A 15,280-nucleotide genomic window follows, 5' to 3' on the forward strand; every position below is an offset into this window, starting at 1 on the left:
GAGTCGTCGAGGAGGAATTTTTTTGTAAATTTGAAAGCATAGTGTAGTTAGTTTAGGGCGAAGGCGGAAGCACAATAAAGTTCTCTCTCGCTATCTGCGAAGTCGCCCCGTCCTCGCCAATCTTCGTTAAGCTAGGCTCTAAGAGTAATTGTCGGAAATATAGTTTTTATCATTGAAGTTCAGTTAAGCCGCACAGTCGTATTATTTTTCGTTCGCCATCGTTTTGCGAAATACATTTTTTTAGCCACCAAGACTTCGGTTTTGTTATATTTAGAAAATTAGAAATATTTCATTGACAAAAGAAAATATAATCCCCTCAATTTTAGATAAAATTTATGTTAAATAAATTAATCACAAGAATCTTAAAAATTTTAGTATCACCGAACTTTTAGAGATATTCCGTATAATATATAATAATAAGATTCTAAATTTTGGGCAAGATAATTTGATTGCCGATTGCGGCCGGGCAGACATGGGCGTTCCTATACCCACACTACCTGATTAATTCACTATGACCACACGTGAATCGCTCAAGAATGGAGAACCTACACCTTACAACAAACGAAAACAAGGGTAATCCTTGTACCGCGTGATAAATAAGACTTATATATATATATATAAAAAAATTGGGGTAAAAATTCGTTGGCCAGTGTGATGCTTTAATTGGAACCACGTGCCAGGAGTTAGCATAAAGCCCTAGAATGTTGAGGTTCTCCAAATCAGCAGTCTGGAAGAATGATATGCAACACCGACAGTGGCTAAGTGGTTGGAAAAGGCACCAGGCACTGCCAATAATTATATTAGTAATGAGTTAGTTGTTAAAAGACTCTTAATGGATCTGAACGGATTCTGATTTTATAAATACATATGATCTTTTTACTTATTCCCATATACTTTCAAATAAATCTATTTATTGCATTTTCAAAAATTCATTTTTAAATCTATACAAATTGGACGTCTAATATATCATAAATGTATCATAGAAAAGATCCGATAATTAATAGGAAAATATTAAGGAAATTGACATTTTTTTGTACATAAAACTCAACATATACGTTTTTAACGATTAAAAATTGCATTTCCATTTGGTAAAAATTTGAGAAGGTTATGTTATAACATAAAGAAAGATTGAAAAAGATATTGAAATCTAAAAAAATCGATTCTTATAGCTGCAAGGGCATGAAAATTCGGCGTGCTGAAAGTTGCTTTATTTTCTGTTTTAACATTGAGTTCCATTTTCTTAATATGCAGACATAGTAAAATTAGTTCCTTGCGAGATTTGGCCATTTGAATTGATTTCAACAAACTGAAACCTATTAATAAAAAATATACTTTCATAAACTTACATTTTTAGTGCAACACAATGTTATATGTTGTCCATATTTGATCCTCTTGTTCTGTCGATTATTCTTAGATGCCAGAATGCCCAATAGTTCTTAAGTATATTTTGACTTCCCTGAACTGATACTCACTACAAGCATGTTTAATATTTTCTTTTTTTTTACTTATGCATTCCAAATATTAAAATTTGTAAAAATTTACGTGGAGAAATACATTAGTTCAAAAAAAATAATACTATGAAAATACTTTGAAGATTCAATTAAGTTAGAAAATAAAATAGTTATCATGTACAAATATGTGAGTTGTTAAAATTAACAAAGGTACTTAAATAAAATAAATTCGTTACCATGTACAAATATATAAGTAAGAGAATTGCTGATAATTCAGAAGAGTGCATTCAATATTTGTTAAAACTTTAAATTTCCGATGATTTATTCTTGTGGAACTCCTCCATGCATAACTTGCAGCTCCAAGACCCCTCTGGAGGAGTAATAAGCGGTGGCGACAGGCAATACATATGGTATCCACGGTCACAATCATCGCAAAATAATAACTGGTCGTCATTATCAGAGGTCCCACAGATGGAACAGTACTTGCATTCGATGCATTGCCAGCGATAACGTTTAACTGATACTATCATGTTGGCTGTGAACTGCAGACACGATGGATGACCTGAGCGACCGCAGTCCGAGCACGACACTAGCTCCTCGGGCATATTGGTTTTTTTGTTTTCCCGGTGATCTCCCAAGCAAAAGTCACAGTAAGGAGACGGTTGAGCTATTTCGCGTTCAACGCGTTGTTTGGCCTTATTAGGACTAGCTCCCGTAACAAACCCGGGAGGACTTGTTAAGTGTACCGACGAGGAGTTGGAGACGTTAGAAGTTGCAACCAAGCCTATGCTTATTCCAGCCATAGTCGCTAGAGGCATTGAGTCATTGGAAGCTCCAGCGTCGATTGAAGTCTTTTCGTACGAAGAAGCTATAGGTGTTGGCATTATCATTGCTGACTGTGAATTATCGTCATTTGTTGCAATGGGCGAAGCCGAGTTCGAGTGAGATACATAGAGCCCTGTTGCGGCGGCAGCTGCTGCTGCTGCAGTGCTGGCTGCGTGTGCGACTGCTGCCGCAGCTGCCGCGGCAGCTGCTGATGTATTTGCACTATTAGCACCGCCACGACGTTTTCGATCTGATTCTCCTTCAACAGTGTTTCTCCGACGATTGCCTAATATTTCAATAATGCAGAATTTAGCCTTTACTCAGCTGAATGAAATTTACTTACCACCACCCTTGCGACCACGTTTTGGAGTGCCTTCTACGTTTGCATTCGTACGTCGAAGTCTGGAACCTTTTTTACGTTTACCCCTACTGGTATAAGACTCGTCAAAATCGTTATCTGAATCAAAGTCATCTTCATAATCATCGCCATGATGATAATGAGATGTGTCCATTTCCTCGTGAAACCATTCCTTCTCCGCATTTGCATGTGAGTCCTTACTATCATTGTCTCCCGAGGCTCCCATGGAGTTGCCATCAGTTGCAACAATTACTAAGAAATTTTTTGAGAATACATATAAATTAGTTGAATTATTTAAATATTTAATTAAGACTATTATTTTTGTTAAGAATACTGAAAAAGTTATTTATTATTTTCCAGTTTTGGAGAAGCGGTTACTACGCAAATAATATAAAGCTAGTACTTCATTGATTTATATACCCTGGCAGATGATATTATAATTATGTAATTATGCAACGTTGTGAAGAAGCCATTTCCGACCCTATTAAGTAGCCAGTCGTACTTAGTTTCTTAACTACCATTTTTTTAATATAACAATAAGTAGGGGAGAGTATGGCATTTTTTCAATTTCTATGACATTAGTTATATAATTGTATGCGGTAAGGACTGAACTTTGTTATGTCATTTAACAATACCATTTTTAATAAAAGAACCATAACGATTTTTTCCGAACTTGTATGGAAAAAATTCAAATTTTACAACAATTTATGTTTTTGTTGCGCTTCAGATAATCTCTCCTATGCACATCGATTATTATAATAGCTTTTGGTGCCTTCATCCTGTTGTGACCTATCATTAAATCATTAATAATTAAGAGATTATAAAATATTATAGGACATTTAAGCAAAAAAAAAAATAATTATGTAAAAATTTGAATAACACCTTCGTCGAATACGTTAGCCCAGAGGAAATTTAATGCAAACAATAAAAGTTACTTTTAAACTATTAAAATGTATTCAATATAATAACTCAATTATTATGGCCATCTTGTGCCAACGCTCTAAGTTGAATTGACTGGGAGCGATGGCAAGACATTGCAATTCCTAAAATCAAAATTTTTGTATTGTGAAGACGGTTCTCAACTCCCCTTTGTAAAATTCCACGATCATTTGATGAATAAATCGTGGTTCCTGGCAAAAACGGAAAAGAAGCATGCGTTAAAAAAAATATTGTAGCTATATTTTTTAGTATTTATTTTTCCTATTGTTTTAATAATATGAAATCGTCTACTGAAAATTTTTCAATTTAATTGGAATTTTTGAAAATATAAAAAAACTGAATATCAAGTGTAAGCGTATATTAAAAAAAAAATTGAAGGAAATTTTTATTTTATATGATCTCCAATCCGGCCAGATACGACTGCAATAAAAAGATTTTTGGGAAAGTTAAACTAAACGACTATAATCGGACAACAGGGTCGAAAGTGTCTCCTTTACCGCGGTGCAAAATTTTTTACCAAGGGTATACAAATGATAAATGCATGTTTAAAATTCATATGTTTGCGATAAATACTTCAAACGAAAATATTATATATTATATATTAGGTTGTTTGGTAATGACATACCGGTTTTTACATTCAAATTTCGCGCTTCGCTTGTGAAGTCAAATATAATCGTATCTGGCAATGCTGTATAACGTTTGAAAGGTATTGGCATAACCTTTAAAATGACATATAGTTTGTTTACATGAGCTTCCACGTTAAAAAATTACAAACGATTGAAATGGAGTTCACAAACGCAGAAATTCGGGCAATTTTGAAATTTTATTTCGCACAGGGAAAAACTGCTGCGGAATCTCGCAGACAGATTATTGCTGTCTTAGGAGATAACAAACTTTCAATTCAAACCGCCGAACAGTGGTTTAGGCGATTCCGAAGTGGCAATTTCGATACCTTGCGGACCACCAGTGACCGTTGATACGGATAAAATCATGGAAATAGTGGATCGAGATCGTCATGTGACTGAACCATCGCAGAAGAACTGCAACTAAGCACGGAAACCGTCCATAGGCATTTAAAGTCGAAAAATTTAACAAAAAAGCTCGATGTATGGGTGCCTCATGAGTTATCCCAAAAAAACCTTTTCGACCGTGTATCAATCTGCGAATCTTTCGACTCATTTCTGGATCGGTTAGTCACTGGTGATGAAAAATGGATCACATATGACAACATAAAGCGGCAAAGATCCTGGTTGAAGCACGGTGAGTCGTCTCAAACGGTGGCAAAGCCAGGACTGACGGCTCAGAAGGTGTTGCTGAGTGTATGGTGGGATATCAGAGGAATTATCCATTATGAAGTGTTGCCCTATGGCCAAATTATCAATTCTGACCTCTACTGTAAACAACTGGAGCGATTGAAGATTGCACTTGAACAGAAGCGGCCAGCCATGGTGAATCGTAAAGGCGTTGTGTTCCATCATGACAACGCCAGGCCCCATACATCTTTGGTGACGCGTCACAAGCTACGTTGGGAAGTGTTAATGCATCCACCTTATAGTCCGGACATTGCCCCAAGCGATTACCATCTGTTTTTGGCCATGCAAAATTTTTTCGATGGAAAAAATTGAGTTCAAGGGAAGATTGTGAAAATCGAATCGCCGAGTTTTTTACCAGTAGGCACAAGGACTTCTTTAGGAGAGGCATATACAAGTTACCATCAAAATGCAGAAAATCATCGAAGACAACGGTACATATAGCACTTAAATCGGACAATGCTAACTATGTTAAAATCGTCGTCAAAAATCAATAAAGAAACCGGTATGTCATTACCAAACAACCTAATATTTATTTACTTAGATTGGACAGTGTACGACCGGCACGCCACTGTCACACATTGATATATCTACTTATAAAAACTATTTTTAACATTTAAAGACAAATTCTCAAATTATCTAATGCGACTGCCAACATAACATTTCTGACCTTTCAGTGAGTTACTCTTTTTCCAAATTGAAACACTTCCTTTAGTTACAGGGCAAAGGCTATTTGATGTACAGCCTTTTCACAGACCTGCTATTTTCATTTATAAATGTGTATAATTTTTGAACAAAAATCGATATGGACAAAATTAATTGATTTTATATGCTCAACAAAATGACTTACTTTTTTCTAAAATAAAAGATTATAAAATTAGTCTACTTAAACAAAAAAAAACTTATTTTTTCAATGTAACGACCCATTTTGTTAATTATTTAACTAAAAAGATATAACAAATATCCCTCCTTCTGGTCTATGACCGATTTTTTCATAGATTCCACCAAATTCCTAGTGGTGGGTTTTTATACCCGTTACTCGTAGAGTAAAAGGGTATATTGTATTCGTGCAAAAGTATGTAACAGGTAGAAGGAAGCGTTTCCGACCCTATAAAGTATATAAATTCTTGTTCAGGATCACTAGCCGAGTCAATCTAGCCATGTCCGTCTGTCCGCCTGTCCGTCTGTCTGTCCGTATGAACGCTGAGATCTCGGAAACTATAAAAGCTAGAAGATTGGCATTTTGCATGTAGATTTTAGGAGTTCCTACGCAGCGCAAGTTTGTTTCAAAACGGTGCCACGCCCCCTCTGACGCCCACAAACCACAAGCTGTGACCACAGGTTTGATGCTATTATGAAAATTTTAATTGATATGTATTTGTTTCGTCAATACCTATCGATTGGCCTAATAAAAGTTTGCCACGCCCACTCTAACGCCCAAAAACCCATTAAACGCTTAAGCCTGGCTAGCGCCTACATTTCCGCCTTTCATGGCCCGTCGTACCAATGTATTGGGGTAGATGGCGCAATACAATAGCGCCATCTAACGGATGACTTTGGAACAGCTGGCCAAGGTGCTCAACAGAGTCAACGTTAATTCTCGATTAAAGGAAATGGCGATGGTTTTTATTTGTCAATACCGAACTATATCCCAAGAACTATGCAAATCAAATGAAGTTAGCCAAATTGGAGGTCTGAGTCAAACAATGGCGTATGTGCGTATGCTGGTGCAGGACAAAAGCTGCCTGCGCTAAAGCAGCGCTGGCGCTGATGCTCGTGCTGTAAAGCTGCCAGCTCTAAGAGATCGCCGAATTCAAATTGATAATTTGAACATTTTGTCCTTTTTTCCTGTGGTCACTCTAATTAACAATATGTTAATGCAAAATCTAAGTTGTTGCTGAGTAACGGTATCTAATGTCAGCACTACTTACGTTCTCTGTTTATACCCAAATCTTCGGCACTTTTAGGTACATTTTTTTAAAGAACATTTAAATCCAGTTATCCATTGTGCTTTCAATGCACTCAAGCCTGCAGAGGACATACAGGCCTAAACCATTACATGTCCCACGAATACAGAGCTGCAGGACAAGAACTTAAGGCCAACTGCTAAACATGGCGTCCTATTTTTATAAACGTAAAACCGTAATTCTAAAATCATTAAAAACAAGAAAGGAAAGCTAACTTCGGGCGGAGCCCGGGTATATCAACCCTTGCAGAATATTCTGTAAATTATATTCTCCAAAATTATTTATATGATGCATTAATACTCATACAAATTCCCAACTTCCTAACTTTAAAAACACCAAAGTTATGGCATTTCCAATCGTTCAGTTATATGGCAGCTATAAGATATAGGCGGCCGATCCTTATGACATTTGAATGGTCGGATTGATTTTCAACAAAATGAAACCCATAGATAATCCCAACTTTCTAACTTTACAAACACCAAAGTTATGGCATTTCCGATCAATCAGTTATATGGCGGCTATAGGACATAGTCGTCCGATCCTTGAAATTTGGTAGGTCAGTCTGATTGGCCAAAAATAAAACCCATAGAAAATCCCAACTTCCTAACCTTAAAAACACCAAAGTTATTGCATTTCCGATCAATCAGTTATATGGCAGCTAAATGATATAGTGGCCCGATCCGTCTCGATCCGACTTATATACGACCTGCAATAGAAAGACAACTTTTGACGGGCGGACAGACGGACGGACGGACGGACGGACGGACAGACGGACATGGCTATATCGACTCTCCTGGTGATGCTGATCAAGAATATATATACTTTATAGGGTCGGAAATGTCTCCTTCACTGCGTTTCAAACTTTTGACTGAAATTTTAATACCCTCTGCAAGGGTATAATTATAACATATCGGAGTGAAGGGGTATATGTAACGAAACAAAAAATAAATATTAAAGTCGAACGATTTTTATGAAACTAAACCCGTATATATAAAATTACTAAGAAAAATTCTATATCTCGATGTAGATAGATATATAATTATAATAATAATAATATAATAATAATATATAATTTTATTTCTCTTTTTCCCGATTGTTCCTATTTTAGCTTTATGATACAGTCGTCCGATTTTTATAAAACTAAAACCGTATTTCTGAAGTTACTAAAATATACTTTATCTCTTATATCTACATCGCTTATTAGTCTGACATTGATATTGATACATCGACAGCGAACCTTTCGGATAACACCTTCTTGCGGATACAAAATTTAAGCAGTCGCTCCATTTGATATTCTGCTGGGGACTGTAGCCCTTTTTGATTCCGTCAGTCGGACAAACCAAAGTAGGTCCTTTTAATACTCCAGAAAACCGATTTTTGGGTGGGAGCATGTTTCTGACATGTTTCACCCCAATGGTACGCCCCACTTATAATCTTGTTTGGCTCTAAACACAACAAAAATTGATCACATTCTTTTCAACGAATACTAGAAACGGGAATAATAATTGTTCACGCGGAACGAAAATCTGTTCAATTTCACATATGTGAAAGTAATAGTAACAAACAACATTGATTTACTAGTTTATCCCTCTTATGGTAGTTTAGCAAAAACATAAAAAAGACATTAATTATAATTATTATAGAATCTGAAACGAATCATTTGGTACACCTCGAAACTATTTTAAGTCTATTTTTCGTTGTTATGTGTGCAAAAATTGAGACTAAAAGTCTAAATTCTATTCGAAACAATTTTATTAAAAATATAGATGCTGGACAGCTTGATCTTGATCATAGTCTATTCCGACAATTTACCTGCAACCTGCAACTTCGTCCCACAATAAATTTAAAAATTTAAAAACAAAACCCTCATGGTCGTCATGACAAAGGTTAAACATTAATGTTTTTATTAGAAAACTTCAACTTATTTGGTAAAGTGTAGTTTTCAATGGTGTTATCAATAAAACAAGAAAGGAAAGCTAACTTCGGGCGGAGCCGAAGTTGATATACCCTTGCAGAATATTCTGTAAATTATATTCTCCAAAATTATTCATATGATGCATTCTTAATAGTCATAAAAAATCCCAACTTCCTAATTTTAAAAACACTATAGTTATGAAATTTCCTATCGTTCAGTTATATGGCAGCTGTAGGATATAGTCGGCTTATCCTTATGAAATTTGGTAGGTCGGATTGGCCAAAAATAAAACCAATAGAGAATCCCAACTCCCTAGTTTAACAAACACCAAACTAGTTTCTACGCAAACTAGTCTCTCAGTTTTAAAGCTATCGAGTTGAAACCTTTGCACACAGCCTTCTTTCCTTTGCACGCAGTATATATGTCGGAACGGCCGGGATCGGCCGACTATATCCTATAGCTGCCATATAACTGATTGATCGGAAATGCCATAACTTTGGTGTTTGTAATGTTAGGAAGTTGGAATTTTCTATGGGTTTTATATTTGGCCAATCAATCCGACCTACCAAATTTCATAAGGATCGGCCGACTATATCTTATAGCTGCCATATAACTGATTGATCTGAAATGCCATAACTTTGATGTTTGTTAAGTTCGGAAGTTGGGATATGATCGGAATATCAGAAGGATCTGTGAAAACCATTTTCAAAGACCATCTGGGCTTACGAAAAGTCAAATCTCGTTTGGTACCGAAAACGCTCAATTTCTTGCCAAAAATTCATCGGCGGATTATTATTATTAATTACGGGAGATGAGATTTGGATTTATGCTTACGACCCTGAAACCACAGACCAATCAAGCGAATATCGTGCTAAAGGCGAGGTCAAAGTCGTTCAAAAATCAAGTTCATGGTGACAGTTTTTTCGATTTTCGTGGTGTGGTGTACTATGAATTCCTTCCACCTCGCCAAACTGTTAATAAGGAATATTATTTGAGCGTTATGCGTCGTTTGCGTGAAGCAATTCGTTTAAATACCAGAATTATGGGCCAACAACTCTTGGTTTTTGCATCACGATAATGCACCGTCTTACACTGCACTCGTTCCTCGTTCCGCAACACTGTATTCTCCTGATTTGGCTCCGTGTGACTTCTGACTATTCCCAAAACTCGAGAGACCACTCCGTGGATCGCGTTTCGAGTTGATTGAGGAGATAAAAGCTGAATTGAAAAGGGCGCTCATGGCTATACCGGAAAGGAACCATTTGGCATTTATCGAAGATTTGAAAAAACGTTGACATAAGTGTATTTTATCGGGAGGGGATTACTTTGAAGGAGATGAAATTGATTTAGGAGAATAAATTAAGATTTTTTATTTTACAAACAAATTTACCTTACTTTTTGCCCACAGATCCTATTTTAATTTACTAAAAACCGTAAATCCATAGTTTTTAAATATTACTCAATCCCAAAAGAACAAAAAAAAAATTTAAAAAACACAGATATACTTTTTTGTTCATATGGGAGCTAAATATTATAGTCGCCCAATCCGGACGGACGTACGGTCATGGCTAGATCGACTCTCCTGGTAATTAGGGTTGTTGATAATATATCAAAATATCAATATATCGATCTTTTTTCCTAAAAAAATATATTTATATCGTGATTTTTTATTTGCCCAAATATCGGAATTCCGATATTTTGTTTGATATTTTTGCCTTTGGTCACTCTGAATTCCAAAGCGACATCGACTGAAAGAATTCAGGCGCGAAATAAAAAATTGAGTGTATAATCAAACTATACGGATATAATAAACGGCGTCCGCCATCAAATGTGTTGTGTGCGACTCAAGAAGCAGGATGACTGACGCACACATAACGCAAAGGGTGTTATTAAAATCCCTAAACCCTCCATACTGGTCATAAAATATGTATAATAAAATACTATTGTTTTTAAAAAGAAACTTATTGTCTTTTTATTTTGGGCGGTCAATTTTTTCATTTAACACAAAAAATATCAAATATATCGCCATTTTTATGTGATATTTTAAATATTATCATTTTTTTTTATAAAAAAAGTATCATTGATACGATATTCTTAAAATTTTCGACAACCCTACTGGTAATGCTGATTAAGAATATACTTTATATATATATATATATATATATACTTTATACCCTATATACATTATAGTATCCGAAATGTCTCATGCGTTGCAAACTTTTGACTGAAATTATAATACCCTCTGCAATCAACTGTTATTATTCGAGCCAGCCAAAATCTATTTTTTAAACGTAAAACTTCGTAAAACGTCTCAACACCAAATTATATGCGTTTTATTTCTTCTTAAAACCCGTACGTCTAGAACAACACCCTTTATTACGTAATCACAATTTTCAAGGTTTTTAATTTATTTGAATTTAAGAATTTTTTTATTGTATTGTTTGAGTAAGCTACGATACACTACAGAATCATCAGAATTTTAAAATGATTATCGTTTTCTGTTCGCTTTTGCGGCCAATTTCTCCTTCAGTGCTTTACCAATTTCTAACCAAAATTACCGTGTTTCAGGCTATACAAAAAACAGATAACTCGAGATATATATAGCCCGATTTCTCGACTTGATGGTAAAGCCTAGTACTCAGATCGACAAACGAGTTAGCTGGCGTAAAAACTTTAATCTTTCCAGTGTAGCCAAAATTTCGAGAGTTCATCATTTACTGATAATTATTTGCTAATTTAAAGTTCATAGCTGCGTTTTATTGCGTTTTTTCGTACATTTTTGACTTAAGAAACATTTTGCCCGGATATGAGCCACCCCAGATAGTATTAATATTATTTTGTCCTCACATGTAAACTGCAATCGACTTTTGCGGGTTTTTTTATTTTTTTTTTCCATTTTTGAAAAGGTTCAGTGAGAAGCGCACGCCAAAAAATTACATTTTTAAATCTTTTCGCTAGGGTTCGCCCAAAGTTCATTTCCGCAGACTGGCAACGCTATGCAATTTTCTGTTTTTTGTTTTGTCGATCTGAGGACCTATCTGAGGACCCTTGACAAAAGACTGGCGTACAGTTTTCGTCGATCTCAGTACTAGGTTTAAGCGACAAGTGGGGTTTAGACTAAGAAAACGTATGGAGATTTGAAATTTAAAACCTCTTTTTGGGTAATTTTAAAACCTGCAAATCACCGAAAAATCTAATTTGCTGTTTTAAATGCATTCAAAATTTATTTTCTCACCTGCGCTTTCAGCTAGATGGAGATCTCGTGTGATAGCAACGCCAGAAGTATGGTGATGTTGATGCTGGTGCGGTTGATGGTGGGAGTGTTGGATATGGTGTTCGCGGTACTGAAACGCTTTGTAGCTCTGGTTCGGGTTAAGTAAATACTGACGCTTGGGCTTGCGCCAGCGGGAAGATGGATAAGTGTATATCTGGCCATGTCGGAATCCTGGCATACGTTGTTTTTTTTTCATGAACAAAGAACAATGTGTCTGTGCGACCCCAGTCTGGGGGTCGAGAAATGGCATACGAAGTCTTCGTTCAATGCACAGACGAGTGTTGAAATTCTCGCTATTTTCAAGTATTTCCTTGTACTTATCTTTGTCATTTAGAATGTTTTGGATCTTCTCAAAATTTCCTATGTTTACCACCAACGTTTTCCCGAATTCAGTTTCGGAAGTCATATTTTTGCTTCAACGTCGCTTTGTAACAAAAATTTTAGAGATAATTTTTGGGTTTTAGGCAAATGAAAAATGTATAGCACAGAAATTTTAATTTTACACATAAATCTAAAATTATTTTCGGTAGAAATCAAAGGGACGCATCCGTGACTAGAGCTGGGTTATTCACACACAATAATATCGATATACCGAAATTGAGATTTTGGTTTCGATAGGAAATGATGAACATTTAATGAAATATTCGGCTAATAGTTTGTTCAGACAGGCTGCGCTGCATCTGCATCAACGTTCACAAGGAGTATTGACGACTTTCTCTGTTTTTGGTCGCATCTACTTCATATAAAGCATTACAGAATATCATAAATATCATAAATATATTGAATATTTTTAACGTATTAAGCTGATTTATTTCTTTCTATAAAGGCTTTAATCTTCTATCGACACAACCTGCATATATTGTGACAATAAACGACTCGAGCCTGATTTTTGTTTCGATTTTGAATTTAAAGGATTTAAGACTTTATTTCCTCCAAAAAGACCAACAGGACCTCAGTGACTATTTTCTTTGTCCATATACTTGCTTCTTCTTGTAGCTTGCTGCCAACGATATACACCTTTATAAGTCAAACAAGTCATGACCAAAACTCGATAACGCTAAGGCCTAGTACTCAGATCGACGGAAACTGTCCGCCAGTCATGAGAGAGAGCGAGAGGTAAACAGCTGGTGTTCACTTTTCGTTAGTCCTTTTTTTCGCCTCGGTACTCAGATCGACGAAAAAATGAACTTGGGGTGAACCCTAGCGAAAAGAATAAAAAATGTAATCTTTTGGCGTGCGCTTCTCACTGAACAATTTAAAAAAAAGGGGGAGGAGTTTACATGTGAGGACAAAATACCATTAACACCATTTGGGGTGCCTCTTGTCAGAGCAAAGTGTTTCTTAGGTCAAAAATGTACGAAAAAACACAATATAAGTGCAGCTAAGAACTTTAAATTAGCAAATAATTATCAGTAAATTAAAAAAAGACAATTGTTAAATTTAAATTTTATTGTTTTTTAATTTCTTTGTACAGCGGCAGACTTGTCTTGCCAACTACCTTGATAATATCTTTTAAAGGCTCTTTCCCGCATATACGATATTTGAATTTTAACTGCTTGTAGCCTAGTATCCTGATCGACGAAAACCGTACGCCAGTTATGAAAGAGAGCGAGAGGCAACAGCTGGCGTTCACTTTTCGTGAAGCTTTTTTGACCTAGGTCTCCAGTTCGACGAAAAAAATACCAGAAAATTGCATCGCGTTGCCAACCACCTGAAATGAACTTTGGGTGAACCCTAGCAAAAAGAATAAAAAATTTAATCTTTTGGCGTGCGCTTCTCATCGTGTATTTAAAAAAATGGAGGGAAAAATCAGAAAACCCGCAAAAGTCGGTTGCTGGAGTTCAATAGTGTGAAAAAAATAGCATTGGTACGATGCGAGGAGTCGCGCCCAGAATTGTGGGACCTTTCGAATAAAAAGCATTTTAATGCAACTTTCATAAAAAGATCGTGGGAGGAAATAGCCTGGGAAATGGACAAAGATGGTAAGTTATAATGTACATTTTTAAATATTTGTTAACGTGGACATATACAATATTTATGTTTAGATAATAGTTGCAAGCTGGCGGGGAAGTCTCTGCGGGACAGTTACAAGTACCACAAGTGCAAGCAGCCGAAGAGTGCTGGAGGAGACCCACTGGAGAAGCCTACAGGTGCTGCAGAGTGGGATTTCGCCCCCTACATGGGCTTCCTGCCGGACTTATCCACGCAGAGCCTACTGCCTCCAAAAATTTTTTAACATTATACTAATATAATATATTTTTAAAAGAACAACCCAATCTGCTTTTTCGGAGAGCGACGGAGCCCAAGCAATGGACTACTCCATTGACGAGTCTCAAGACCCTATTAAAGTTGGCTTTTTGGAAGCGGAAGTGGAGCTGGAGGTCGGGCTGTCTGTGGTCCAAAAAGAACTCTATTCCTATGTAAGTTGCCCAATTTCTATTAAATAATATAATTTCTTCTAAAATATACCTATACTTTCAAAGGGTGGAGGAAGAAGGACCGCCAAGAAGCGAAAGGTGGAGGAAACACCAGCAGCCAAAATGTGCGACGTGTTGGGCAACTTCCTGGAGCAACAACAAAAGGCTCCCCTTCCCACTCTTCCAAGGCCGGTATATGCCTACTGGGAGTCGATTCTAAGCACGTTTCCTCCGGAACGTGCTGCCGAAGTCGAAAGGAAGATGACCCAGCTTCTGTGGGAGGAGAAAGACGCCAGCCGATAATTCAATAAAAAGAAAAACAAGAAAGGAAAGCTAACTTCGGGCGGAGCCGAAGTTGATATACCCTTGCAGAATACTCTGTAAATTATATTCTCCAAAATTATTCATATGATGCATTCTTAATACTCATAAAAAATCCCAACTTCCTAACTTTAAAAACACCAAAAATATGGCATTTCCAATCGTTCAATTATATGGTAAGTATAGGATATAGTCGGCCGATCCTTATGAAATTTGGTAGGTCGGATTGATTGGCCAAATATAAAACCCATAGAAAATCCCAACTTTCTAACTTTACAAACACCAAAGTTATAGCATTTCCGATCAATCAGTTATATGGCAGCTATAGGATATAGTCGGCCGATCCCGGCCGTTCCGACATATATACTGCGTGCAAAGGAAAGAAGGGTGTGTGCAAAGTTTGAACTCGATAGCTTTAAAACTGAGAGACTAGTTTGCGTAGAAACAGACAGACGGACATGGCTATATCAACTCAGGAGGTGATCCTGATCAAGAATATATAT

At 36.4% G+C, this 15,280-nt stretch overlaps 2 protein-coding genes across 3 annotated transcripts; one reads left to right on the forward strand and one right to left on the reverse strand.

Annotated features, from left to right (window-relative positions):
* Positions 1-891: 891 nt before the first annotated feature.
* On the reverse strand, positions 892-12,604 carry LOC108040582 (zinc finger protein DPF3). 2 transcript variants are annotated; one of them, XM_017118087.2, is made up of 3 exons: positions 12,001-12,604; positions 2,626-2,886; positions 892-2,562 (listed from the first exon to the last, which is right to left on the reverse strand). In XM_017118087.2, exons 1-3 carry the CDS (start codon positions 12,443-12,445, stop codon positions 1,757-1,759), a joined length of 1,512 nt encoding a protein of 503 aa, XP_016973576.1. In that variant the 5' UTR covers positions 12,446-12,604; the 3' UTR covers positions 892-1,756. The 2 variants fall into 2 exon arrangements, with proteins under 2 accessions (XP_016973576.1, XP_016973575.1); XM_017118086.2 differs by having other exon boundaries at positions 2,620-2,886.
* Positions 12,605-14,162: 1,558 nt separating this feature from the next.
* Positions 14,163-14,759, forward strand: LOC123037370. Its single transcript, XM_044457514.1, has 3 exons — positions 14,163-14,189; positions 14,306-14,459; positions 14,523-14,759. Exons 2-3 carry the CDS (start codon positions 14,349-14,351, stop codon positions 14,757-14,759), a joined length of 348 nt encoding a protein of 115 aa, XP_044313449.1. The 5' UTR covers positions 14,163-14,189; positions 14,306-14,348.
* Positions 14,760-15,280: the final 521 nt, after the last annotated feature.

This window comes from Drosophila rhopaloa, unplaced genomic scaffold (genome assembly GCF_018152115.1).
Source record: "Drosophila rhopaloa isolate 14029-0021.01 unplaced genomic scaffold, ASM1815211v1 contig_162, whole genome shotgun sequence".
NCBI lineage: Eukaryota > Metazoa > Arthropoda > Insecta > Diptera > Drosophilidae > Drosophila > Drosophila rhopaloa.